This window comes from Pimephales promelas, chromosome 7 (genome assembly GCF_988280905.1).
Source record: "Pimephales promelas chromosome 7, fPimPro1.hap1.1, whole genome shotgun sequence".
NCBI classification, from domain to species: Eukaryota; Metazoa; Chordata; class Actinopteri; order Cypriniformes; family Leuciscidae; genus Pimephales; species Pimephales promelas.
The window spans coordinates 28,757,233-28,783,827 of NC_142775.1; the positions used below are offsets into that span (position 1 = coordinate 28,757,233).

Below are 26,595 nucleotides of genomic sequence, written 5' to 3' on the forward strand. Positions count from 1 at the left end.
ACATGACAGACATTTTGCAAGCTACTTGCATATCTCAGACAGTGGTAAAAATCAGTATCTTTGTTCTTTGTAACAAGTATCAGCTTGTTCTCCATTAAAAATATATTTAAAAAAAAAACTTAAAACAAGATATATTTAGCTGAGAAGCATGCAACCTGATGCAATGCTTGCTTGTCAGGAAAAATGTATCTGTGTAGATATTTTTTCTGCTAAACGAGACTAAAATACAGATAATTTTTTTGAAATGAAAAAAAGTAAAAGCAAGTCGAAGTGTGAAAGCAAAGTGTCAGGGAAAAAAAAAAATCGCAACTAGAGAAGGATCTGGACAGCATGCCAAATGCTTCTCATGGGAATGCATGTTAGCCGTGCGGTTTCCAGCACATTAAACTGTGAAGGCTTCATTTAGTGCCCATGGTGAAAGGGCAAACCAACTCTTCACTTTCCATCTCTCTGTACTTTTTTCAGTATACTGATCTGACTGCTTTCTCTTACTCTCCTGAACAGACTCTCTTATAGACTGAAAGTGACACTGGTAGATGATGAGAGAGAGTGAGAAGACTGGGGAAGTCCAGAGCTCACTTCCTCTTGGTAATCACACCTGTGCAATAGTGATAGACCGGTATATCGGTCAATATTTGCGGTATCAACAGAAATGGTCATTCCACCTGCTGTTAGTTTCGAAACGTAGCAACATGTAGCAACAAATAAAGTCTGATGTCAATTTAATGCATTTCAACTTTCGGCAGACCTTATAAAATCTTTCCAAACTCACAAATAATACCGGTAGTAATACTAAAATAACACTGTGTGTTGATGTAATTACCTCTCCTGCATAATGTTTAATACCAAACTGGTGATCTGCCACTCTTGGTTTCACGTAGTACGGGTTTGTCTGTAGAGGCAGAAACACATAATTTCACAATGATTATATTTTGCAGCATGCACACTCAAAGATACTTCAGTCGAGGCAGACTGTATGTGGGTTCTCCGAGGACACACTCATTGTTCCCGGGGCCTGAGGAAAGCCTGCTCACGTTACCGTATTGTGCATGTGCGTGTGAGAGGCTGTGGGGGTGTGACTAGGTGGTGCCTATCGGCTCAGCGCTGGTCTTTATCAGGGAGTTTAAAGAGGCATTAACTCTCTGTGATCTGAAATGAGACGAGGAGAAGAAAGCGCATATGTCTGTGAGTGTTTTGAAAAGGAGGACTTACAGCATGCCGGCTGTGTAGTTTCTCCAGCAGGGTGTAGTCCGTGCCTTTAGGGAATCTGCTCTCTTCATTGATAAGAGCCAACATGCCCAGTTTCTGAGAAAAGAGCACACTGATCTAAGCACACGGCCTCTGGCTCTCCACAAACAAAATGGATTATATTAACCACAGGGGTCTCATTCGTAGTCATGCATTTGTGCGAAATATTGAATGAAGGTTATTCCTAGAAATTGATATTTTTCTGTGACAATGCAGAAAGAGGACTAATTATTTCAGTCACTCTTTATTTTACAGTGTCCTTGTTACATAATGTTACATGTACTTACTCTAGTAATAACAGTAAATTATGCCTAATTACAAGCAACTTGCAAACAACAATTTGCAATCTCTAAAAAATTCCCTGTTGAATTTTAGAAAAACAGTTATGCATGCAAATTAATTTTAATATGTTTAGCAGATAATGCACAAAACAATTACATTGTGAATGTTCCAGACCTCTTAGAGACGTACACTACTGTTCAAAAGATAGCGGTCAGCAAGTCTCTTATGCTCACCAAGTCTGCATTTACTAGCCTATTTTTATATTAGATTGCTTGTAGTTTATATTTTAATTAGGGCTGGGCAATCGCAATTAATCGCATGCAAAATGTTTTTGTTTACATTATATATGTCTGTGTACTGTGTATAATTATTTTGTATATATAAATACACACACATGCATGTATATATTTAAGAAATAGTTGCATGTATATACTTTATATATTTATACATAATTAATATTATGTGTATAAATAAATATTTTATATATTAAGAACACATTTTTTCTTAAATATATACATGCATGTGTGTGTATTTATATATACAAAATAAAAATTTAAGAAAAAATGTGTTCTTAATATATAAAATATTTATTTATGCACATAATATTAATTATGTATAAATATATAAAGTATATACATGCAACTATTTCTTAAATATATACATGTATGTGTGTGTGTATTTATATATACAAAATAATTATACACTATATATTATTGTAAACACAAACTTTTTTTTTGGATGCGATTAATCGTTGCCCAGCCCTAATTTTAATATATTTTAAAATGTAATTTATTCCTGTGATGTCAGAGCTGACTTTTCAGCATCATTACTCCAATCTTCAGTGTCACATTTTTATGGAAAAAGGATTCTTTGATGAACAGAACAGCATTTATTTGAAATAGAAATCTTTTGTAACATTATAAATGACTTTACTGTCTCTATTGATCAATTTAACGCGTCCTTGCTGAATAAAAGCATTAATAAAAATAAATATCTTATTGACCCTGCACTTAGGAGGGCAATGATAAAGACGAAGAGTTAAGGAAATGACGCAGAGAAGAGACAGGTACTTGACCTGTATTTACCTTTTTACTTTTTTTTTTTTTACCTTTTACCACCCCTATTTACTTTTGGTAGACCATCTAATTAGCCCATCTTTCTGAAAATGACTACTGTAGAGATTATAACTGTTTATCGACAATTAAACAGTTTATAATGAGCACTGTAGGGTCCCAGTGAGATCTCATTAAAAGTTAAAAGGCCACCTTTTCGATCAGATCCAAACACTCAGCGTTGTCCATCCAATCGATGGCCTCCCAGTGTATCCCCTCCCTGTATGGAGACAAAAGAAAACCTCTCGAGCAACAGATACACACATCACAACACCACAAGTACACAAAGGTGGTATTATCCTCAGGGTTCATGTGATGAAATGAGCTGTGACCGAGTTCTGCTGACCCCCCATCAGCCATCACATTTCAACACAAAAACACAACTGTGTGGGAAAAAGGAGACCCATTCACACATCTGGCAGAGTGCCTCCATAGCCACTAAAGCAATAAGAGACAGAGAAACCCTCTGCCTTAGTTAATCTGCTATCTCTCCATCACTCTGCCCTAAAAGATCCAGTCCATGTCATGTACATCATGTCACATTACACCTCTGGGACACGTCACACCTCCCTCTTTCAATACGATTTCACCCTGTTGTGACCTGAGCTCTCTGTGACACCTAATAGCTTGAAGCTACATGTCTACAGAGCAGCCTGTGTCGGACTCTTAGGTTTTCCACAGCAGGTTCATGTCCTGATGATGACGTAACTCTGGGGACATATTATACGCACGTAAATAATGCCTAGTCAATGCATTACAGATGTGCAGTCCAGTTCTATACACTTATTTATTTGTAAATTGTGTGTGAGGAACATACTTCAGAAGTCAAGAGGATGTACACATGTTTGAGTATGTGTTGTTGTTTGCTAAAACTAATACCTGAAACACACTGTTCACAAGTATGAGGCTCAGAAGTGAAATGTCTTAGCGTAAACATTAGCCTGGTGAAAGTGGTATTTTCTAGAGTCGGTTTTCTTGTGTACATTAGCACAAAACAGCTCAATAATGGAATCTCGTTTCTCACATGGTTAATTTTCTCACTATAACAGACATTAACATTAGTTACACATATATCTACAGTCATTTCAGGTGAAGTACTGTCATGGTAGAGCAACAGCCATGAAACGACAAGCTAGTTAAATGTATATTTTAATAGCTAGCTGAATAATAGAACATCCAGTTTATTTGCACAGTTCTTTGATAACCGCATGTGGCAATATTCAGTAATTGCTATACTATAAGCATGATTCTCTAAGATTCTCAAGGCCTGAAAAATATGTTGAGATCAGAGTGCAATTCATAATGTGAAACAATCACTCATTGCATTCTTAGAGTGGCCACAAAGGGCGATCCAGTAAGTACTGCTGGTTTCTACAGTCAGTTTTCTCTTTCAAGTCACTACGCATGAGCAGTTTGAAAACGATCTTCATCAATCTGAGTATGTTAGTTACTAACTTAAATACGTATCACCCCCTTATCAGAGTACAAATGTCTGTTATCATATGCACACTTCCCTAGTAAGGCAAAACCAGTCCGAATTAATAGTATTTGAAAAACAGTAGACGAAAAGTATCCAGATGAGCTAATACTTATACGGAGATTCTGAAGTGTGCATCCAATGGATACTTTACAATCTCATGAGGCCATGGGAGAGGATTTATGGAAAGGGGGGAAGGCGATGCAAGTGACGCCATCAGTCACGTCAACGCATATTTATTTAGTATGTCCAGTTTGCATTTATACTACAGACATACATCTGTTCAAAGCATGTTTTATATAGTAAGTTTTTCATCAAATGTGTGTGATTTCAGTACATGTCTGGTATTGTATGGTTTTGGTGTTATGGCCTAATTTTTTCATCTAAGTAAATAGAGGCTGGAAAGACAGGGTAGAACTATCTAAGCTGGTTTCTAGAGCAAAATTAGGTCAAAATCTACAGTAAGCAGGGTCACTGGCAGGACCAACCTGTTATATTCAAGCTGCTCCAGAGAGAAGATGTGCTTGTTGAAGTACTCCTGGAGCTTCTCATTGGCATAGTTAATGTTGAACTGCTCAAACCGGTTCACCTGGAGGGGGAAAAAAAGTCATAAAAACATGACAACATGCCATCGGCAGGTTGTCTGTCTGGAACATTTCAGCAAACTCAACAAACTCTCACCTCAAAGTTCTCAAAGCCAAAGATATCCAAAATGCCAATGGACTTGAAGTTGTCCTTTCCTTTGATTTTCTGGTTGATTCTGGTGATGATCCAAGAAAAACACTGGGAATACAATGCCATGGCCACAGAGTCCCGGGAATCAATTGCCTTTGGACAGCAGGGCAGAGACAAATATTAATCCAGAGATACTTTTCCTTTAGTTAGTCTCCAACAGTGCAATTTAAAACCATAAAATCAACAAAGCAATGTCTCTAGAGATCATTACAAAATACTAAAATGTCTATTTACATTTCAACATCTTAAAAAAACTGTACATTTTTTTGAACTGAATATTTTATAGCTGAGATCGGATCAAATACCGGCCCCAAATGAGTATGTGGACATTTAAGCCATATTTAAACCACCCTATACTAAGGTTTTCAAATTATACTCAAAAGGAAGAAAAAAGATAATTTCAGGTTGTCAAACAGTAGTGGAACATGTTAATGTGATGAATTACACCAGTGCTAGGATACAGATACACACTGTGAGAACTGCTTATACAGTACATCCACTAAATCTGACCCGTTCGTTTTATTAAAAGTGAGGAACAGTGAGGAAGCTCTTGAAAAATATCTGCTTCTGGAATTTCAGTTCAATTACAGAAGGAGCAAATTAGCCTCTGCTATTGCTAAGAAAGAACACTAAACTCCCATCTATTGTTTCAGCAACACAATAACTCATCAGTCAGAGACACTTCTGCCTGATTCTGAACTATGTGTTGGCTCCATCAGAAAGACCTGAAAGAATGGCTGTTTGTGCAGGATACAGCCAATGGCAGCTGTTGAGGTCCTGGCCACTGTGTTAGTGCATTATGAGAAAAAGAGGAGGAGGAATAAGGGCCTCCATTAAGACGTGGCCCTGCTTTATGACCGCTAACACAGGCTGGAGTTAGTGGCCATTGTCTTTGTTCATGAAAAGATTGCTTGTGTGTTTCTACCGAGTCGGCCACAAAGGCCAGAGCCCTTAGTACATGCTGGATGAGATTTATGGGATAATGTGGGTTGGGGTCTCTTTATTCTTCGCATGCACACACTTTCACCCACACCCATTGGTCTAGCTCCCTTTTTCAAACCAGTTTCCAAAAACAAGCCTTTGATTTTCATTCCCTTGACCATGAACTTGCATTGAGGGAAAGACAAATTCTAAAGAGTAAGTTTTGAGCTCTAGAGCTAAACTGACTGTTTCTTGTGTTTACCGTGCATATTTGTGTGGTAGGCTGCCCCCATTAGGCGGCTGCTAACCGCCGTCTCCACACTCTGCCTCTATTGTGTTTTTTTTTCTCATGAGATCTTTATCACAGAGTTATTATAGCAGGAATCCGAGGGGACAAAAAAACAGGAAATGGTACCAAGTCACGCAAAGACACTTTTTACACAGGCGTATGGGTGTGAGCATGTCTTTTAATGACAGTCTGTCAGTAAATCTGGGGTGAGTGTGGGGATTCGGGAAAGAAACAGTGTGTCTCTGGACACACTGAGGGCACAGCACAGACATGTCACGACATGATGCAACATGAAGGGTAAAATAAACACACACAAAAATCTGTAGCAGAAATATAAGACTTTTTGAAACCATTGCCCAAACTTATTCCAAAATGTAAATAAACAAAGATACATCTTATTTTTAAACATGCCAGTATACTATACAACATCATAAAAATGAAAGCATGTCCTGGTTCCTTACCTGTTCCACAGTGAGGGGCGAGCAGATTTCTTCTCCTCTAAGGATCATGGACCGCTGTGTCAGAACCTCAGACAGCTGAAAGGAGTCGAGTCCCAGCAGATCGCTGACCACACTGACCACTGTCATTCAAATAAACACACTGCATAAGCCTTGACAACAACTGTGGAAAATTTGATTATTCATTATTATTAAAGTGATAGTTCACTTTGAAATTAATTTTTGATATGTTTTAGCTTACCTCAAGTGCATCCAAGATGTAGAAGTCTTTGTTTCAGCAGTAGTTAAAATGTTGATATTTTTAGGTCAAACCGTTCTTGTCTATCAGTCATATAATGGAGGTGTATGGACGGGGTCCACCTCAAAGAGCATGCACAGAGAAGTCCAAATTAAACATGATTCAGTGACTCGTAAATGTAAATACACATTGATGGTCTAAGACACGAAACAAGCAGTTTGTGTGAGAAAACGAATAGTATTTAAATAGAATTTACCTCTTGTAACCACAGCCACGTCCAAGTGATCTAAGGGCACGGGCGCTTTGTGGCTTTGGTTACAAGAGGTAAAAACGATATTAAATACTGTTCGTTTTCTCACACAAACCGCTCGTTTCGTGTCTTAGGCCATCATTGTGTACTTACATTTACGAGTCATTGAATCATGTTTAATTTTGACTTCTCTGTGCATGCTCTTTGAGGTGGGCCCCATAGACCTCCATTATATGACTGATAGACACGAACGGTTTGACCTAAAATTATCAGAATTGAAACTACTGCGAAAACAAGACACCTACATCTTGGATACACTTGAGGTTAGCTAAAACATATCAAAAATTAATTTAAAAGTGAACTATTCCTTTAAGTCAGTATCAAACGTACAATAATATCAAATTTCAAATAATGAGATAATATGTTGTCAATATTCATAGAGCAAATTGAATCTTCAGTTTCATGCATGTCTTCAACATATTTTTTAAATGAAATGTTCCAAAAAATCGAACTGGATCAATCTGTGACCGTAAAGATTCCAGTTTTAACCGAACAGTTCAAAAGTTAAAAAAAATTAATACTTTTATTCAAAAAGGATGCATAAATGTATCAAAACTAACAGTAAAAATATTTAAAATGTTACAAATAGATTAATCAAATAATCTTTAGAAAGAAAGCAGTAGCTGTTCACAACATTAAAACCAATAAGAGTAGTTTCTGGAGCGCCAAATCAGGTTATTATAATGATTTCTGAAGGATCATGTGACAATGGAGACAAACGCTGTGATCTGTATCAAACCTCCTTTAGTGGTGATCTGAGCACCCCCTGCAGTCATGAACTCAATGTTGCCGATTTGTAAGACCCCAGACAGCAGCTTGAAGACATCCCGAATCTCTTCCTCTGTGAATTCCATCACTTTCAAAGCTTCCTACAGTCATTAAACAAAATAAAGCCATAATCATGTCTTTTTTCCCCTTATAATACAGATTACAGAATAAAAACATAATAAAAGCCTAAATCTGTTCATTATATAAAGCGGTCGAGTCTCTTCAGAAAATCAGGGCTAAACCGCTCAATTCATATGGATTAGTTTTCCAATCCCTTTATGAACTTTGTTGCATGTCAAATTTCTCAGATTTATTTAACAACATTTCATTTGTGTTCTGGAGATGAACATAGTCTTATGGGATTTGAACAACATCAGGGTGAATGACAGAATTTTTATTTTCGGGGGTGAACTAACCCTTGTTGGTACTTTCCTGTAATCTGGACCCCACCATATACCATTTCGGAACTATAGTCATCCCTGATTGGTCTTAACCCCAGTGACGGGTAGGTTTAGGGGCAGGGTTAGGGGTAGGCCATCGTCCCTAATTGGTCTTAACCCCAGTGATGGGTAGGTTTAGGGGCGGAGTTAGGGGTAGGCCATGTGGTGTCCGGATAACAGGAAAGTACCCCCTTGTTCTCCCTACTTCGTGCTGAACAGTTTACAGAAAAGAGATGATGTGGTGCCCTCTAGTGGAACATTTAATAAAGCCCATTTGCTCTGTTTGTTCATGAGACAAGTAACTGTCTAAGAGTCGAGGACAGTGTCAAACACAGACCATGCAAAATATTTACTGACCATCACACTATCATATAGGTGTTTGTCATTCAAACTTCTGTCTTTCACACAGCCAGACTGGTTGAGGTAATGATACGCCTCAGGAGAATCAGCCAGCATGTACATTTCTGAGGATGAGAACACGGAGTAATATAAAAACAATGGCCAGAGAGAAAGATTCAGCTTATTTAAAGTTGAAGTGTATAAAAAGCTAAAACCTCACCTCTGTGTTCATGCTTAGCTCCTGACAACAATGCATAGAAAATATGATAGTTCCTCTCTCCCGGATTCTGCCGCACAACTCGATTCTGGAATGTTATGACATTTTTAAAGCACAAAGGGCTGCTCATCTGCAGGTCTATAAATGGCTAAAAATACAAATAAAAGATACCTTTTCAAGTAAATAATCAATAATACAGCCGCCCTGAATATTTCCACTCTGAGAGAAGTGAAGCTGAATGAATTTGCCAAAGCGACTGGAGTTGTTGTTGTAAACGGTTTTCGCATTCCCAAACGCCTCCATTATTGGGCTGGAGAGGAAGAGAAGGAACAGGTGTTAAAGCATTTTGTGTGTGTGAAGTGTGTGGTGTGTGTGGTGTGTGTATTACCTGCTCTGTACTATGGCCTGCTCCACCCTGGTGGTCCTCTCTGACAGCGGAGAGCCTGTGGAGTTCTGACTCATGACAGACAGGAACTTCAGCAGCAGTTTGGTGCTTTCTGTCTTCCCAGCACCACTCTCTCCACTGAGAACACATACACATGAAGCACACACAGTAAACACACAAGCACACATTTGTCTCTAGATTTATAGGTTCGCATATTGTAACATACTTACTTAAGTAAAAATATCAAAATCTTTAAAAAGTTTGGTGTAAAAACGGTAATATTGTAAATAATAAAATAGCAGTTTTCTATGTTTTACTATATTTAAAAATGTAATTTATTCCTGTGACTGAATTTTCAGCATCATTACTCCAGTCTTCAGTGTGTTGGCTACTCAAGAAACATTTCTTATTGTCAAAAATGTTGAAAGCAGTTCATTTTTTTTTTTTTTTTTTTTTGGTGATACCGTGGCACAGTCTTTGATGAAGTTCGGCATTTATTTTGAATAGTAATCTTCTGAAACATTATAAATGTATTTAATGTCATTTTCCATTAATTTAATGTGTCCTTGCTCAATAAAAGCATTAATTTATTTAAAAAACAAAAGAAATTAGCAGCACGTTACCTGATGAGCACACACTGGCTGTCGTGTCTCTTCCACAGGCAGCGGTAACACTCGTTGGCCACGGCAAAGATGTGTGGAGGTAGTTCACCCAGATGATGTTTGCTGTACACATCCACGGCCTCGGCATCATACAGCCCTGACATCTGCTTATAAGGGTTCACGGCCGCTAGGATGGAGCCGATGTTAGTCTGCAAGAGAGTGAACAACAATCAAAACATACAGGTTTGAGTGTACACTATCGAAATGGAGATTTTGTTAAAGCTCCAGATACATTTGAACTTTTCCAGCCTAATACAATTTAACTAACTTTGACTCTAACACCATTCACCCGGGGAAAAATAATCCATAACAGTATTTTGTATTGCATCATTTATAGTTCTAAAAGTTTCCAAGTTCTGATCAATGTAATAACATCTACGATCTACAAAACATCGTAATAGTATGTTTTCTCATTGATTGACACTCAAATGAAATCTACAGATTTTCAATCGTATGTTTATTTTTTTCATTATTGTTGGTTTATCTAATAATCTACAAATACCTGTTATGCTTTCAGGTCAGTTTAACATTGCATATTGTGGTATATGTTCAAATTCAGTTTGACAATTAAATAAAAGTAAAATTATAATATATATGTTAATGAAAAAAATCATAAACCATGAATGCTAAGTAGTTCAGACTGCTAAATTAACATCAGAAGTAATACAAATTAGAAGACAATACATCCGCAGAAAAACTGTTATTTAAATTTTTAAAATTTTTGTCATCATCAGCCAGTTCTTGGGATACATTTTTACTACATTTATTTCATGCTTATTGGAAACATGGACATTTTTGGACAGAGTTAAGCTCAGATTAAAGCTTCACAGAACAAAGTTCTTTTGAGGCAAACGATTTCTCAAAGTACAGATTGTTCCCTTTTTTACATGAAAACACTGCAATCAAATTCCTATTTGTATTTAGAAGATAATTAGTGTGTGTGTGTGTGTGTGTGTGTGTGTGTGTGTGTGCGCATGCGTGCGTGCGTGTGTGGTGTTTTGCAAAACGCTTACATAAATAAGGTCCTTCTGGTAGCGAAGAAAGAGGTTGTGCATGATGGCGGCCTCATGTAACTCGGCCAGAGTGGACATGTCGTCCACTCCACTGATGCTGGTGGGATGCATGGGGAAAACCTTGAGCCTGTTCACCTCACCCTGATCCAGAGATATCACCTTCAACACACAAAAACACACAACCATGTCATTATCAACACAAACTATAAAGGGCTGTCATCAGAGGAGCAACTGGGACATTCATTTTAGTGCTCTCAGATTAACCAGAAAGTGGGAGTACACCAACTAAATATGCTTTCCTGAACAACACTTTAGAAATCCAGAGTAAGAAGAAATTATCTGTGATTTATGCTGCTATTAAGCAACAGTGCACAAGACAGGGCTCATTTCAAAGGAGTACACATGTGGGCCTGAAGCTTGTTTTACTAATTTGTCTGGGCCTGCTCGATCTTTCTGCCAAGTTGTTTCACATTCCTGAAACCATACCCCCCATGACATCTTCACAGTGATCCTCTCACTTTCATTGTCCAGAGCACTTCCTCCACGACTTGTCCTCAGAAATCCTCGGGCACGCTGCATTATGCTGAATCACAAGGCTGACGTCTTCATTGCACATTGCATTTGAACCAGTTCTCTTTAATCGACTTAACTGACACTGATGATTTCTTGAGATTTGTTTGCTGAATCATACAGACAACAAGCATGTGTATATGGTGTAATGCACTGTCATTCATTATTCACTGATGCAACCCACCACTAAAGTTTACTTTGTTGTTGAACACACATCCCACACAAATCTTTAAGTAAAGGTCCAAATAAATGTTCAAATTATATTAGCAGAGATATCATTTCTGAGCAGATCAGTAAACATTCACTGTAATAAATAAATAGATAAATAAATAAATAAAAAAAACAAGCAAATAAAATTAAGTTGGATCACCTAGGATTTTTAAGTAATTCCAACTGAAATTTAATTAAACTTACTGAAAAAATGAAAAAAAAAAAATAGTTGAATCTTTTATAACATAAAAACAGTTTGTTTGTTTTTAAATTGAAATTGCTTAACTTATTTTGATGCGTTAAAGCAACGTAAAAACATGTTGTATAATTGAGATCGATGACAAATCCATTAGCAAAAAGTGCCACTAAGATTTAATGATGTCATACAATAATGATGTTATCACTGTGGCTCGTCAGGCCTGTCTCCAGACAGATGAGATTCATTGATCAGACATGACAGAAAGGAAACAGCACTTTGGCAGAATCTCTGCCCCCATCTGAGCTAATGATCTATATGGAGATACGAGACACAAAACCCATGTTTAGTACCACCTGAGGCTCTGTTTATCAAATTAAGAGTTTCGGGTGTGAGGCATTGTGAGTTTATTTCTAGGGGGCGCTATGACTTTGATTCATTCATGTCTAATGAGGTCATTGTTGCATCATAGCTGTGTTAATGTGTCTCAAAGTTTACATTATCGTTGTGTGACGCCTCATCTTTATGACCAGACCAGGAATCTGCTCTCTATGGGTCATTTCTCAACACAGAAGGACACCAGATGCACTTTGGGTCAAAGTTTGTGCACAAAATACATGAGCTCCAGCCATATGATTCATCCGCAAACATCCAGTAAAGAAGTCAAGGATGTTTAATTGAAACATTCCTGTTGAGACAAATTCCACAAATGCCTTTCCATGAGATGCTGGCTCCAGGGCAAAGAGCCTGGAGGTTGAAACAACACTCAGTACATGCGAAGTGGGAGGTTTAAAATTACAATAAATGTTTCTAAATAAAACATTCACAGGATGTGGTAAGAGGTAGGGCCATCATTACGTGGGGATGACCAGAAAAATGGCCCCTTAGGTTGGTACGAGTCGAGTGTATGGGTGTCTAAGACCCTATGTATTCAAACAATGGCCCATGAGGTCTCTTAAAAGATTATGCACTTAAATGAATGTCACCACTAAAAAACTATGAAAAAAAAAAACACAATTCAAATATTTTCATTAATAGATCAAATATCAAATCTAATATTAAAAAATAAAAAATAAAGTAAAACCGATTTTTATGACTCTAAAACTACTGAAAAAAATATATTGTGTAAATGGCATAAGGCGATAAAACCCTAAGAAATTTAAAGCCACTACTTTATTTATATTATTGAACTTGAGCAGCACAAAAATAATACAATTCAAATCAAATAAATAAACTCAAAAACAGTGAAAAAAAAAACTAAAACTACACTGAAGGTGACAGTCATACAGGGAAATCTTTCAAAAATAAAATTTAAATAAAGAAAAGCTAAAAATAAAATGTTTTTTATTGCAAAACTATAATAATCCTGAATTTGCACCACGTTTGAAAGTTTGGGGCCAACTTTTTTTGTTTTAAAATAAATTAACACTTTTATATGGATTGGATGCATTAAATTGGTCAAAAGTGACAGAGAAGACATTTTAATGATACAATATATATATATATATATATATATATATATATATATAAACACACACACACATATATATATAAACACACACACACACACACACACATATATATATATATATATATATATATATATATATATATTTAATAATAATAATTTGAAATTTGAAATATTAAGTAGCACCACAGTTTTCAACATTGATAATTTTTCTTGAACAGCAAATCAACATATTAGAATAATTTCTAAAGTATGACACTGAAGACTGGAGTAATGATGGTGAAAATTCAGCTTTGCAATTAAAGGGAAAAAAATATATTTTGAAAACAAATTCAAAATAGAAAAGCTTTTAAGAAAATATTTTAAGTATTAATATTTTACAACATTACTCTGATTATACTGTATTTTTAATCAAATAAGTGCAGCCTTGGTTTCTTTAAAAAAATATTAAAACCCAAATGTTTGAACTAATATAATTATAACTTGAGCTGGTTTCATAAAATGAGACAATTTTGGTCAGATAATGATTCTCAAAGCAACATATGCCTCATCTTATTGTGCTCTGCTGTTGTGTGGCTGTGAACTCTCTTATGTCAGACAATATGTAACACAATTATAGGGATATGAGGACTGAGCAGCATGACGGCTACTGAACAAGGGTTTTCTACAGCTACATTTAAAATCTGATGCAATCTATCATAACTGCTGACATTTTGTACTCAGTGCATGCTGACTGCAAACAAATTGTCATATTTTTTGTGAAAATAAGAGTGTATTTAACATTTCTGATCAGCTATGTGCCCCAGGTAGTGTCCTGCTGTGCTCAGCAAATTGACACATGTGTGGCAGGGAGTCAGCTTGTCATAGCGCCATTAGCACATTACAGGCGTTCAGACAGGACAATAGATGTCAGTGTTGACAGTGTGCCAGACAACGGGAACATCACCTCTGGTTGCTAAACAATGGACCATCCCTGGGAGAACTGGGAATCCTGATGATGAGATTATCAATAAAAAAATGAGAAAAAAAAACAACCAGTGCTGTCAGTTTGAAACAAAATGATGCCCTATTGTAGGATAAATAAATGGAATTTCCTGGAGTTATTATTTGTGTTCCAGTATGCTATCACTATAAGATACCACTTGTTTAGCGGAACTGTCCATTGTCCATGAAAGTTTATCTGTCTTCCTCAGCAGCAAGACTTCCTCATAAACATTATGTACAAAGTGATTAAGCATTAGTAATTCATCTTCATTTAAGTTTGCATGACTTGCATGAGAAATGGCATATTTATTCCTGACAGACAACATCAATGCACTTACATGAGATCCAACCTTACAGTCTATGGATCCAACACACTCCCCTAAACGTGTGTGTGCATGTGAAACCATCTGCTAAAGCCATTGATCCAGAGTTATAAAGTGCACAATCAATGTTTTCCTAATGTGACGTTTTCACCGATGGCAGGGCCGCTGACTGATGCAGCAAAAAAAGGTCGGAAAAAAAATTCTGTTTAAATATAAAACTATGCAGTATCATTTTAGGACCGTATTTAAACAAAAGATTGTTTATTCAAGCAAAGATCATTTTTTATTATACACATATTAGCAAATATATTTTGGAATGACTACGAGACATCATCACACTCTCAGAAAAAAAGGTACAAAAGCTGTCACTGGGGCTGTACCTTTTCAAAAGGTAAACTTTTGTCCATTTTAGGTGCTAATATGTACATTTTAGGTGTTAACATGTACATTTTAGGTGCTAATATGTACATTTTAGGTGTTAATATGTACATTTTTAGGTGCGAATATGTACATTTTAGGTGTTAATATGTACATTTTATGTGCTAATATGTACATTTTATATGCTAATAAGTACATTTTAGGTGTTCATATTTAAATTTTAGGTGCTAATATGTACATTGTATATGCTAATAAGTACATTTTAGGTGTTAATATGTACATTTTAGGTGCTAATAGGTGCATTTTAGGTGAAAATATGTACACTGTACGTGCTAATAAGTACATTTTAGGTGTTAATATGTACCAATAAGGTACCAAAATGCAGCCTTTGAGTACAAAAGTGTTCCTTTTGAAAAGGTACAGCCTCAGGGACAGCTTTTGTACCTTTTTTTCTGATAGTGCACATCAAGGCACTGTCTGCCATCTGTGTTATTAAAATACCATCATTGCCTTGTATACGCAATCAAATTCAAATTATTTTCATCAATTTTGTTCTATACCAGATCAGCTTAATAAAAGTAAATAATCTAAATGATTAAATGTCTAGTGACTGAAGGTTTGTAATTAAAGAGTAGCTGGCATCTACTGTATAAGTGCCCTGCATGAGGCTTTGTGTTTGAAAGACCACACCCTGCTGCATGCACTACATGAATATGCATGAGGTGGGTGGGGTCGGCTCAATAGGGATGGCCCAGTAGTGAGCAGACACATGGAGGCCAGCTGAAATAGCTCTACTCTTCACAGGAAGCATTCTTCTCTCAACCCATCCGCTGTACCAGCACCACCCTGCTCAAAGCAATCCCAGAAAAACACAAGGTTTGCTTTACAAAACACTAACTGTAGACTCATACCAATAGTTGTACATCATTAATACTGTATACTCAGTTACAATCCAGCTTTTAATAAAAATACAGATCATTTACTTTTTTGAACCAAAGACCAAATGAGACAAACAGACGGATAGAGTGAACCGACAGACAGATAGATACATACATATATAGACAGACTTTGGCAGGAGGAAGTCACTCTTCTGAATGATCTCGAGCTGAAGCTTGACCCCAGAACAGTGTGTCAGTGGAGTGTCAGTCTCTTCACACCTCACTGAACTCACACACAGCCTCCTGATCTATGCTGACCCCTGCTTTGGCATGGATGACACAGTAAGCTTGCTAAATAAAACATGTGACGGGGTCCCATGCACTTACTATGCAGTTTTATGAGCCAGACACTGCACTGCATGCCGGGAGTCTAATTGTGCGCTCACATCGGCAAAATTCGCTCGCGCAACCCTGCCAATGAAGTCGTGGACGCTCTGACGTAGATCGAATGCTTGGTCTTTTTTATAACTTTATTTAAAGGGGCCGCAAACAAGCATGTCGATTGTTTTTTCTGCAGACTGACCAAGTAGGGTATAGTTAACCTCATGAAAAATGTTAAATGTGATAGTAATAAATTGATAGATGGAAAGAACTTAAAAGTAAAATATGTAAGAAATTTGTAATAAAATATCCAAAAATCAATTGCACAGTGTGATATATTGCCTGCAGTTGTGTACTTACAATATCCCAAAAGTCTCCAAAGATTTTTTATTTCACAGAAATGCCAATTTTAAATAAGTGGCTGTCCCGGTGTCGCCAGTCAATGGCGCAATATCTGTGCTATCCTCGGTTTCCATTCATACTGCCATAGCCATGACGTGGGTAGTGAATGGTGCAGTGGATAATATCTAATTAATAATATCTAATAATATTTAGATATTAATAATATCAAAAATAATATAATATATAATTATAGTTAATGGGGTCCAATGTTGTTTTGGACCCAATTTAAAGGTATGGACAAAAAAGACTCAAATGATCCAAATGACACAAAAGTAGATTCAAATGATCTGCTTTTGTGTAATAATAATTATTATTATGGTAATAATAACCGATAACCAATTACAACAGACTGTGCCATCTGGCCAATCAGAGCAGATCAGGCTCAAGGAAAGGAGGGATTTAGAGACTGAATCATCTGATTTTTTTTTTTTTTTTTTTTTTTACATTTGATGCATGTATACCTGTTGTAGGAGACCTCCGAAACAAAATTAGGGAACTTTAAAAAAGCATAATAGGGGCACTTTAATGTATGTAGAATATAAGAATTGTACAGACTGCATTAAATTTGGAATTGAAAAACTGCCGATTAAAGCAATTATGGAAATACTCAAGTATTCATCTATGGAAATGGTAATCAGTCTGAAGTTATTTAAATGTGGAATAGGAATAGTAAGAAAGTAATCAATTTGTGCTGTTCAGATTGACACACACGATTACTAATAAGATTACAGATTTTTATAGCAACTTTCCCTGTTGCAAGATAGTGTATGTTCTGTTAATAATATAAAAAATCAAATTTTTTACCAAATCAGACACATAAATAGTACTAATGATCATGATACTCAAAAAGTTCAGCATATTTTTTCCTCATTATAAATGTCTTTAATGTCATTTTTGATCACTTAAATGTGCACTTAATTCAAATTTTATTCATAATTAAAAATAGAGACACTGTGTAGACAGAGATGTGGACAAATAGAGAGAGAGAGAGAGATGGAGATTAAAAATATTGATCATATTAAGTCTGCAAGAAATATTTAAACAAATGAGCTGAACTTTACAGTATATTACGTAGGACCAGAACAAAGCACACAGACTACATGTTGACACACATCTGATAAATATATTCTGACCTGCATCCTTATTGTGCTTTGAGAACAGGATTTCCTCCAGACACAAAGCTTTAACAGAGGGCCATACTGATTAAACGCAGTGGCTAAACTTGGCTTCCTTATGGACATTCCTGCTATTCATATCAAAAGGTCTAACTGTTGAAGTGGGAAACTGGAATTAATTCAAACCGTACTTTACCTGCACGACCTCACACAATTGAAGACATTAACAGTGAAACGTTTATCTCTCTCAGACAGATGGCCATCTGATTTATTAAAAATAAAATGCCAAAAACAATGGCAGAAATAAAGGTGAAAGCTATTAAGGAGAAATTAAAGTTCTGTCATCATTTATTCACACTCACACTATTCACAATATAAGAAGAAATTTGAAAGAATATTCAAACTTTTTTTTAATACAATGAAAGGACACAGTGACTTTTGTGTTCCATGGACAAAAGTCATACAGGGTGTTTTTAATAAAAGTTTACAGCAGACGGTGTCTCTTACCTCTCCATAGTCTGTGGTGAGGATGAGAGTTCGGTCATCACAGCAGCTGACGATGGAGGGAAAGAGCTGATCCTTATCCCGCACCCACACACAAGCTCCCTAAAAGACAGACAGACCAAATGAGACATTACATACGGCAAACCAATCAAGACCAAGCAAGCTCATTAAAGATCTGACCTAAGAAGACAGAGATTTCCTTCCTATTGCGGCTGGTAGATAAATTAAATATGCATGTATATTATGGAGGAGACAATAGTATGTGCTTCTAAAAAGAGCTGAGAACACAACAAGATACAAAAGAGGATATCAGTCAGCAATTTCAATTGATCTCAACCACAGCCCAACCCTTAAACCCTCTCATGGTCTTTCCATCATCATCGTCATCATTAAAGCACCACAGCCATTCCGTCTCGCTGTGCTTTCATTTTGTAGTCATACAGTGGTGCATTTGACTGGTAGAAAGATCCCTCCCAATGGGTTTAAACACACATTGTGGGTACACAGGCAGCACAGAACACTATTCATGCCAACAGCACATGCTGCACACCAAAGCAAAGCCCTTTTGACAGTACCAAACCCAGTACTTTAAAACGAGATGGTTGTTTCTCATGTCAGTTTTATGAAGGGGCCTTTGCTTGTGCACTCGCCTCTATGATAGGGTTTTTGATTGGATGCCAAAGCGTTGCTAAGTGGCTGTTAGGGCATTCTGGGTGGTTTCTTGCTGCCTGCAAATCAATAGAGTCAAGTCCCAAGATCAGTCTGAATTGTAAAAGCAAACCCTCATCCTGTATGACTTTAATAAGATACTGTGAAGAATGGTTAACTGTTTGTTCATATAATTATAGTTAATGGGGTCCACTGTTGTTTTGGACACCATTTAAAGGTATGGGCAAACAATGCATTTTCAAATTATCTGCTTTTGTGTTCTGCAGAATAAAGAAAGTCTACTACAGGTTTGGAATGATATGAGTGCGAGTTTTCATTTTTGGGTGAACTATACCTTTAAGTTTATGCATGTGACCATATCTCTAATGATGAAAACAGCTGCAATGAAAGGGTGGTCTAGCAATGCTTTTGTCTAATTGTGTGGCATCCTTTAAACAAAGCCACCAACTTCCATGTTTTCAATCGGAAGGCCAAGAATGCAGAAATGGAGATGCAAAAACAGGAAAACAAAAGTCTGGCTACTAAGACCACTAGTCATTTCCTGCTGTTGTGAACTGTGAACTATTCTGTTAATGGCCATTTTAATTACTTTGAGAAGGATTTTTTTTCACCAAATGAAGTAAAAAAAAAAAAAAAAAACAACGCGAGCCAATCAGAATCTATCCTGCTTTAAAGAGCTCTAGCTTTAAAGTGACAGATGAAAAAAAAGTGCAGCGTTTGCTTATAATAAACAGAACGTGTGTTAATGTGCATTAGTGTGGACGCTAATATGGTAAAAATTATAGTTACGGCTATTAGTGTAAACGGGCCTTTAGTGTGTATGGTGTGCCAGGTTCTGATCTCTCACACTTACACTGTCACTGACAGCCATAAATCTTCACAGCACGGCCATTCAGACGGCCAATGGAGTGTTGAGAGAGTAGTTTGTCCAACAGCACATGAGAACCAAAGGATCAATGGGAGAGGCTTCCACCAGGAAACCCAATCCCCAAGGTCAGAGCGTGAGGATATCAATCCTCATTAACTTTTAATAATGACCTGACATGTGCAACGGCATTGGGTCCTGTAGGCAACATGTGCAGGCATTCAAACAATATACATCCACTCTTTCCAAAACACGCTGTATGAAGATGATCATAGACACATGATACACTGCAATGGAGACGTGGATTATAATGAGGCCAGACACATTCAAGTTTCAAGGTAATCGTTGGACGTAATCGTTAAAGGGATGGTTCAACGCTATCTCGCGACCAATTCGTAGAAATTTGTACGAGTGATTAAAAAGGGGCTAATTCGTACTTCATACAACCTCACTTGTCTAAACCCACGTGATGTGTAGGTTTAGGGGTGGGGTCAGGTGTAGGTCATTCGTACAAGTTGGCCAACTCGTAAAATATGCACGATTTAGCAAAAATCTTACTAATTCGTACGAGTGAGGACATACGAATTGTTACGAATTAGCCATCTCGTAAAATTCGTACGAATTGCCGTGAGATCGGTTTGGATAGTTCACCTATAAATTAAAATTCTGACATAATTTACTCACATTCATGATATTTCAAGAATTTGTGGTATTAACTTTTGGCATATTATTTTAGTCAAGTCAAGTCACCTTTATTTATATGGCGCTTTATACAATACGGATTGTTTCAAAGCAGATATAGAATGATAATAGGATAATATTCAGCTGTTGTTCAGCTAAAGCCAGTTCAGTGTTGATTCAGTTCCATTGTAAAGATAATCAATTATTAAATTAGTTCATTTCTTCTATAAAGCAGTTCTGCAAAAAAGGACGTCATCGTCCAGCTCGGTTCAGTTCTCATACAACAGCGTCAGTAGTCAGATCTATATTGTTGAATATTAATTGTCCCCAACTAAGCAAGCCAGAGGCGACAGCGGAGAGGAACCCGAACTCCATCGGGGACAGAGTGGAGGAAAAAAAAGCCTTGGGAGAACCAGACACAGTCAGGGGGGCAGTTCTCTTCTGGCAAATTCATCACTCCAGTATGGATCCAAAGCTGGTCATAGGGTCTATATGCGGAGGACATGTCTGGTTCTTGTAGTCTCTGCTGAAGATCTGTACTGATGGCTGTCATGTCGACGAGGCCTTTAAAAGGGATTGTCTAGAGGACACGTTCTCTGCTAACATTCAGGGCTGCGTTTTGGTCGCATCTACAGTAGGTACAGGTCCACCATCTGATCTGATCACACTGCTATAATGAAAGTGGATTGTCAGCAAAGCTGTCAAGAGCCAAATCATCAACCATTGAAATATCATAAAAGTGGTCTGAAAAATGATTTCAGTTTGTTCATCATAAAGCTATCTTAGGACTTCATATGACTTGGAATACAGTGCACAAGTTGTGTATGGACAACTTTTATGAGACTTCAGTGGTGCTTTTGTGTCATTTTTGGAGCTTGACAGCATGATTGTACATTTATAGCACAGTACTTTTTGCTATTTTACCTTGGTATTAATGTACATAAAACTGACAGAAAATGAACACTTCTGGTGTTTCAGAATATAGTGGAAAGAGCGAATGAGTGAAAGAAACATTGACATCTTTCTTTCTTCTGCCCATCATAATCTCTATTTTTTATTTTATTTTTATTTATTTTTTGGTATTGGAGCTAGTGGAAGCACAAAAATGATATGTTGTAGTCTCCTGTCTTTTAATAATAACCATGATGACGAACCATGGAAATGTGAAAAGGGTCAACAATATGAATAAAAGCAGCTCAGACATTCTGCTAAATGCCTTCTCTTGCGAAAGAAAGAAAAGCGTGCAAGTATGGATCAACATCACAGTAAATTAATGATGACAGATCTTTCCTTTTTCAATGAACTCATTAAAACTTAAAAATAGCCACATGTTTGAATCCCTGATAGGTACATCTTACAAAAATAATTATTCCCAGGTAAAATAAGATCTTAAGATTTTTAGCAAATATTATTTAATTTTTAAACTTGGAATATGACATCTTTGAGAAGACTATCTCTTTTTCAGTATGTTCCACACGGCGTAATGACCTGTATCATCAACAGGATCTTTTTCAGGTTTCTTTAAAAAGCCTTGCTAAATGTAGCTCAAGGCTTATGGGACTGAGTTAAAAGAGCTTGGAGAAAAGAAGGGGTGGGGAAGCTAAACTGTATACCATTGTATTTCCCATGGTTTGACAAGCAGAGAAAGAAAGCTAACATTCAACTTCTCTTAAATGTTCAATCATCACATGTGCGCATCAGACTAAATATATACCTCTATCAGTTAACGCATCCCTTAAGCGGTCATTCCCTAAACACAATTAGCGCCAAAAGCAACACCTAATATACAGAAATACGATTAAAGCATCATTTTATTGAGCTGAAATCATGGATAAGATGAGAGAGGTCAGCCAGGTCTGTAACTGGCACGGGAGGAAAATTACTCGAGCACAGGGCTCGGAAAAGCTGTTTCACGTGACCTGACTGAACTGAATTACATCTGAAGCAGGGTCTATGGATTTAAGAAGATCAGATGCTATTGTTACATAATTCTCATTTACAGCATTCGCGTTTTATGGCACATGGTGTCATTGAATTAGTGTTTAATCTCATAGATTAAAGGAAGCAAACATAAGAGCCTTTGCAACAGATGATCAGCTACATTAAAGTGGTGGTTTTTTGTGTTTAATTGATAAATACAAAATATAATAGAGAAAATAAGACTAGTGCATGCAACCAAATGAAAATAACCATAAATAACAAAACTATGACAGTTGCATAATCATAAAATGCTCCATAATATGATTGATATTAATCTAGCATTATTTACCATTATACTACAGGGCTGTTGAATGCTTGAATCAGATTGGTTGATGAATGTTCTAAGGTGTACAATTATTTTCAGGGAAACACACAGCTAAAGTTGTTCCAGGTCTTGATCGCATCACAGGTCCATATCACCAAATGATTTCAGTTATTTCAAAAGTCCTTACAGACCATAAAAACAAAAACCCCACAAAAACACTGACCAAGCAAATAAATATAATAAACAACAGGATAAAACCGACAAATTATTATTTGTGGCCACAAAATGACATTTTGTTATGTATGGAAAGCACATACTCACTTTCTCTCGCTCTCTCTCTCTCCTACTCAAACACACACACACACAGACACACAGATAAACAGTACAGACACAAACTCGCACAGGCACAGAAGTGTGTTGTCAGCGCTGCTCTGATGGTTTTATCAGTAAAATAATTTAGCAACTTAAAAGCTATATGACATTTTTCATTAACAAGGTAATAACGATGCTGTTCTTGAAACATAGTTTAACATAGATAAACATATCTTCGCTAGACATGGACCCTGCTGCCGAACACTGTTGAGAGACACACAGACTCGGGTCATTTACAAATGTTGATGTCTCTCTCTCTCTCTCTCTCTCTCTCTCTCTCTCTCTCTCTCTCTCTCTCTCTCTCTCTCTCTCTCTCTCTACTGCATTAATAGCTGCATTAGTCTGCTATCAATGGCTCAAGTCTCTCTTAGCTTTAACAAATGATGCTAGGACTAAAAAAACCTGACAAATGTATTGAAATATATCATCTAATCAATGTTTGAAGTGTGGTAATATGCAGAATAATTGACTCGGGTCCATTGCATTATCAGAAAAGAATGTACCTGCAAAATCATTTTGCCTAGTGCATGATAAACATTGTAAAATATATTCGATATCCTAAGATGTATCGACGGAGCAGATTATCACAGAGAATCTTTTGACTTGGGCCAGTAAACATCCACCAAACAACCATCTTTCAAGTCAACAGAGAAATGCAGCCAGATAACAGATGTTTTGCACTGAAGGACACTCAATGTCAAGTAGAACCATAGAAAAACATGTGACGTTTCCCCTATGACCCCATATAAAGCCAGAATGGACAGAAATAAATTACTCAGCATATTTTTCCCAAAATGTCTTTCCAAAAATCTGCATTACCATGGAATCTTTTATTCTTTGTAAATCATGCTGAAACAGCAACGATGGGTTACTCCCCGAGATCCTATATTTCATATTTATTTTCAGAGAACTCAAAGAAGAGAAGAACTCTGAAAGTCTTATAATATCCCCACTATAATGACAACGTTTAAGACCAGACATGTTTCCACTGGCACTGCTGGAAACCGCCGCATGATGTCATCAATTATGTGGTAAGGTTAACAGATTTTCCAGAAGCAGGCTCCATGATGCGTGCCTTTGAAAGACAGTGTAAAGTTGCTTTGTGCGCAGGGTGAATTGTATAGGCAACAGATGGACACAAAAACACAAACCTCCTCCTCCTTCCATTCTTTCCTCCACTTACATCATTTCATCCTCTCCTTCCCCCACCTTTCCATCACCTCGGCAGTCTCAAAGCAGACTGGTCATGCTCGTGTCCCAGAGGGCAACCGGGCGGAAATCCTTCAACAAAGGCCAGCTGGGTAACTCTGAGGCAGGGTATTGTCTGTCAAACTGCAGCACACGTGCAAACAAAATAACTCCATCGGATTACATTGTATTATGCTGTGAGACATGAATCAGCTCATTTTAGCCGGAACACCAGTGAATCGATAGTAGAAATCGAAATATTGTGGGCAAAAAAAGGTCCATTGTGGGTTGTTAATAGTGTATAGATGTATGAAGAATAGCACTCACAGAAGTAACTTTCACAACAAGCAGCTTTCTGTTGGTCAGCACCTCAAATTTGCATAACCAACTTAAACGAGCGAAATCTGCAGTCGGACTCCTATGACTGTATTTTGCCCATGAAATTCATGAAATGGTAAATGTGTCAAATTCCAGTTTGGAATAGTGGACAACATGAAACCAAGATGCTCACATGGGAAATGCTAAGCCCGCATCATTTGTCACTCCCCCTTCATCTTCCCAACATTTTCCCCTATTTCTACACTATTACTTGTGGCAAAAAAAGCCAAATTGAATACAATTTTGGTAAATGTGTAAATAAAAAAAGTCTACATGAAATGGAAATTCACTCAATAAAAATATCTCTTTACTAAATGCATCTTAATGCTATTGTGAACCATTTTTGTAAAACGTTTTAGACCTTGTAATTTTTAACTGTAATGCCTCAATCTTCCAATGAAATGCTTCTCTATGGTTGGAGACAGCTGGATTCATCCGGCATCATTTAGTCGGCTAACACCCTGTCCCTTTCTTATTGGCTCAATCGACTGCAAGCTAACATTCAGACCTGCCATATCCATTCAACAACCCCAATGGATAGAACCAAATGCTCGCCCAACATTTTCTTCTTTTGCAATAATCCGTTTCACTAAGAAGTTTGTCACAATATGGAAGAAATGATCTGTTTCTACTGTACTTCCATTACATTCCAACTTCAATCTAGTTCTGTTTTTTTTTTTAAAAGCTTTTTGTTAAGTTTAATGAAGGATCTTAACACTAACTGTTAACTGTTAAAAAAAAGTCCCATGTCCTTTAAAACAGAAAGCACAACTTAAAATGCTCCGTCACGCTGAACCCTCAAAAAAAGGGCTACTATTACCTCTGTGTTTAACGGTGCCAAATTTGGAGGAGATTTTCTAATTAATGAGACTGAAACATTAATGAGACTACACAGCGCAAGGGTGGCGTGTCTCTTTCTCCTTGTGGCAGGAAGCCCACGACCAAGAGTATCGAGTGATCCAATCAACTCAACAAAAGAAAACTAATCAACTTCCACAAAATTAGATGTTATTTGGCAGTTAGTCCAACGCTAATTTTCTTTTTCCGATCACACTGCATTATTTGGCATGAGATGTCAAAAAAGAGGGACAGAGAACTCAGTTCTAAAAAAAAATCTTGTTTAAAAAGAACTCCTGTGGACTTTGCAAATATCATAAAGACTTTTCCAAAGCAGCTGCTCACACTCTTTTTCAATGAGATTCTTGCACATTATTTAGATCTCAAACATTGACACTTATTCAGATTATCATAACAATACTGACACCTCTGCTGACCTCTGGCTCTCCTTCAGTCCAGCAGTGCAGATGTGAAGAGCTCTTCACATTACAGAGGGCCTCGGATATTGAAGAGCAAACTGACTGGGCAACTCAATACTGACTGACTTTAGACTGCAAAACGACACACACACATACATACATACATACAGACAGCTCAATGACTCTGTGAATTGCATAACTCTATGCTATATTTCTTGTAATTATCTTAAAAGAGAAATAGAGCAAAAAGAACATGTTTTCCAACAATCATGTATTTAACAGAAAGATCTCTTTGAACTTGGTCCTCCATTGTTAGGACGTCTACTGGTAATTTATTGTGCAATGGCAGATGATGGTTCAAAGCTAACACAAAACTGTTGTTCTATGAAACCAGCTTTGAGTTGAGTTATTGCAATGTGACCAGTATCAGGGGTTTGAACTGCAGAATGTTGAGTGACAGAAATTAGGAATTGGTCAAGAAATTAGTGAGTTTACGGGTTAGTGTCTGATTAGATTAATTGAAATTACTAACATAACAGGCTCAAGTTTAAAGTTGCCCAGAGATCTACATATGTCCTTTGAACAGTGCTGACATAACCTCTATAGGATGGGTAAGGACAGTCAACAACATGACTAGC

The 26,595-nt window shown here is 37.0% G+C and overlaps 1 protein-coding gene across 1 annotated transcript in view; it reads right to left on the reverse strand.

The window, feature by feature from the left end:
- myo10l3 (myosin X, like 3) overlaps nt 1-26,595 on the reverse strand; it is a 70,952-nt gene that overhangs the window by 34,534 nt on the left and 9,823 nt on the right. The window contains exons 2-15 of the mRNA XM_039683284.2: nt 18,307-18,405; nt 10,895-11,053; nt 9,843-10,030; nt 9,223-9,357; nt 9,006-9,144; nt 8,838-8,922; nt 8,636-8,742; nt 7,810-7,939; nt 6,526-6,644; nt 4,801-4,947; nt 4,608-4,708; nt 2,796-2,862; nt 1,213-1,305; nt 824-892 (exon numbers count right to left, since the gene is read on the reverse strand). Of these exons, the coding sequence (XP_039539218.2) occupies nt 824-892; nt 1,213-1,305; nt 2,796-2,862; nt 4,608-4,708; nt 4,801-4,947; nt 6,526-6,644; nt 7,810-7,939; nt 8,636-8,742; nt 8,838-8,922; nt 9,006-9,144; nt 9,223-9,357; nt 9,843-10,030; nt 10,895-11,053; nt 18,307-18,405 (1,638 nt within the window). The remainder of the gene's footprint in view (nt 1-823; nt 893-1,212; nt 1,306-2,795; nt 2,863-4,607; nt 4,709-4,800; nt 4,948-6,525; nt 6,645-7,809; nt 7,940-8,635; nt 8,743-8,837; nt 8,923-9,005; nt 9,145-9,222; nt 9,358-9,842; nt 10,031-10,894; nt 11,054-18,306; nt 18,406-26,595) is intronic.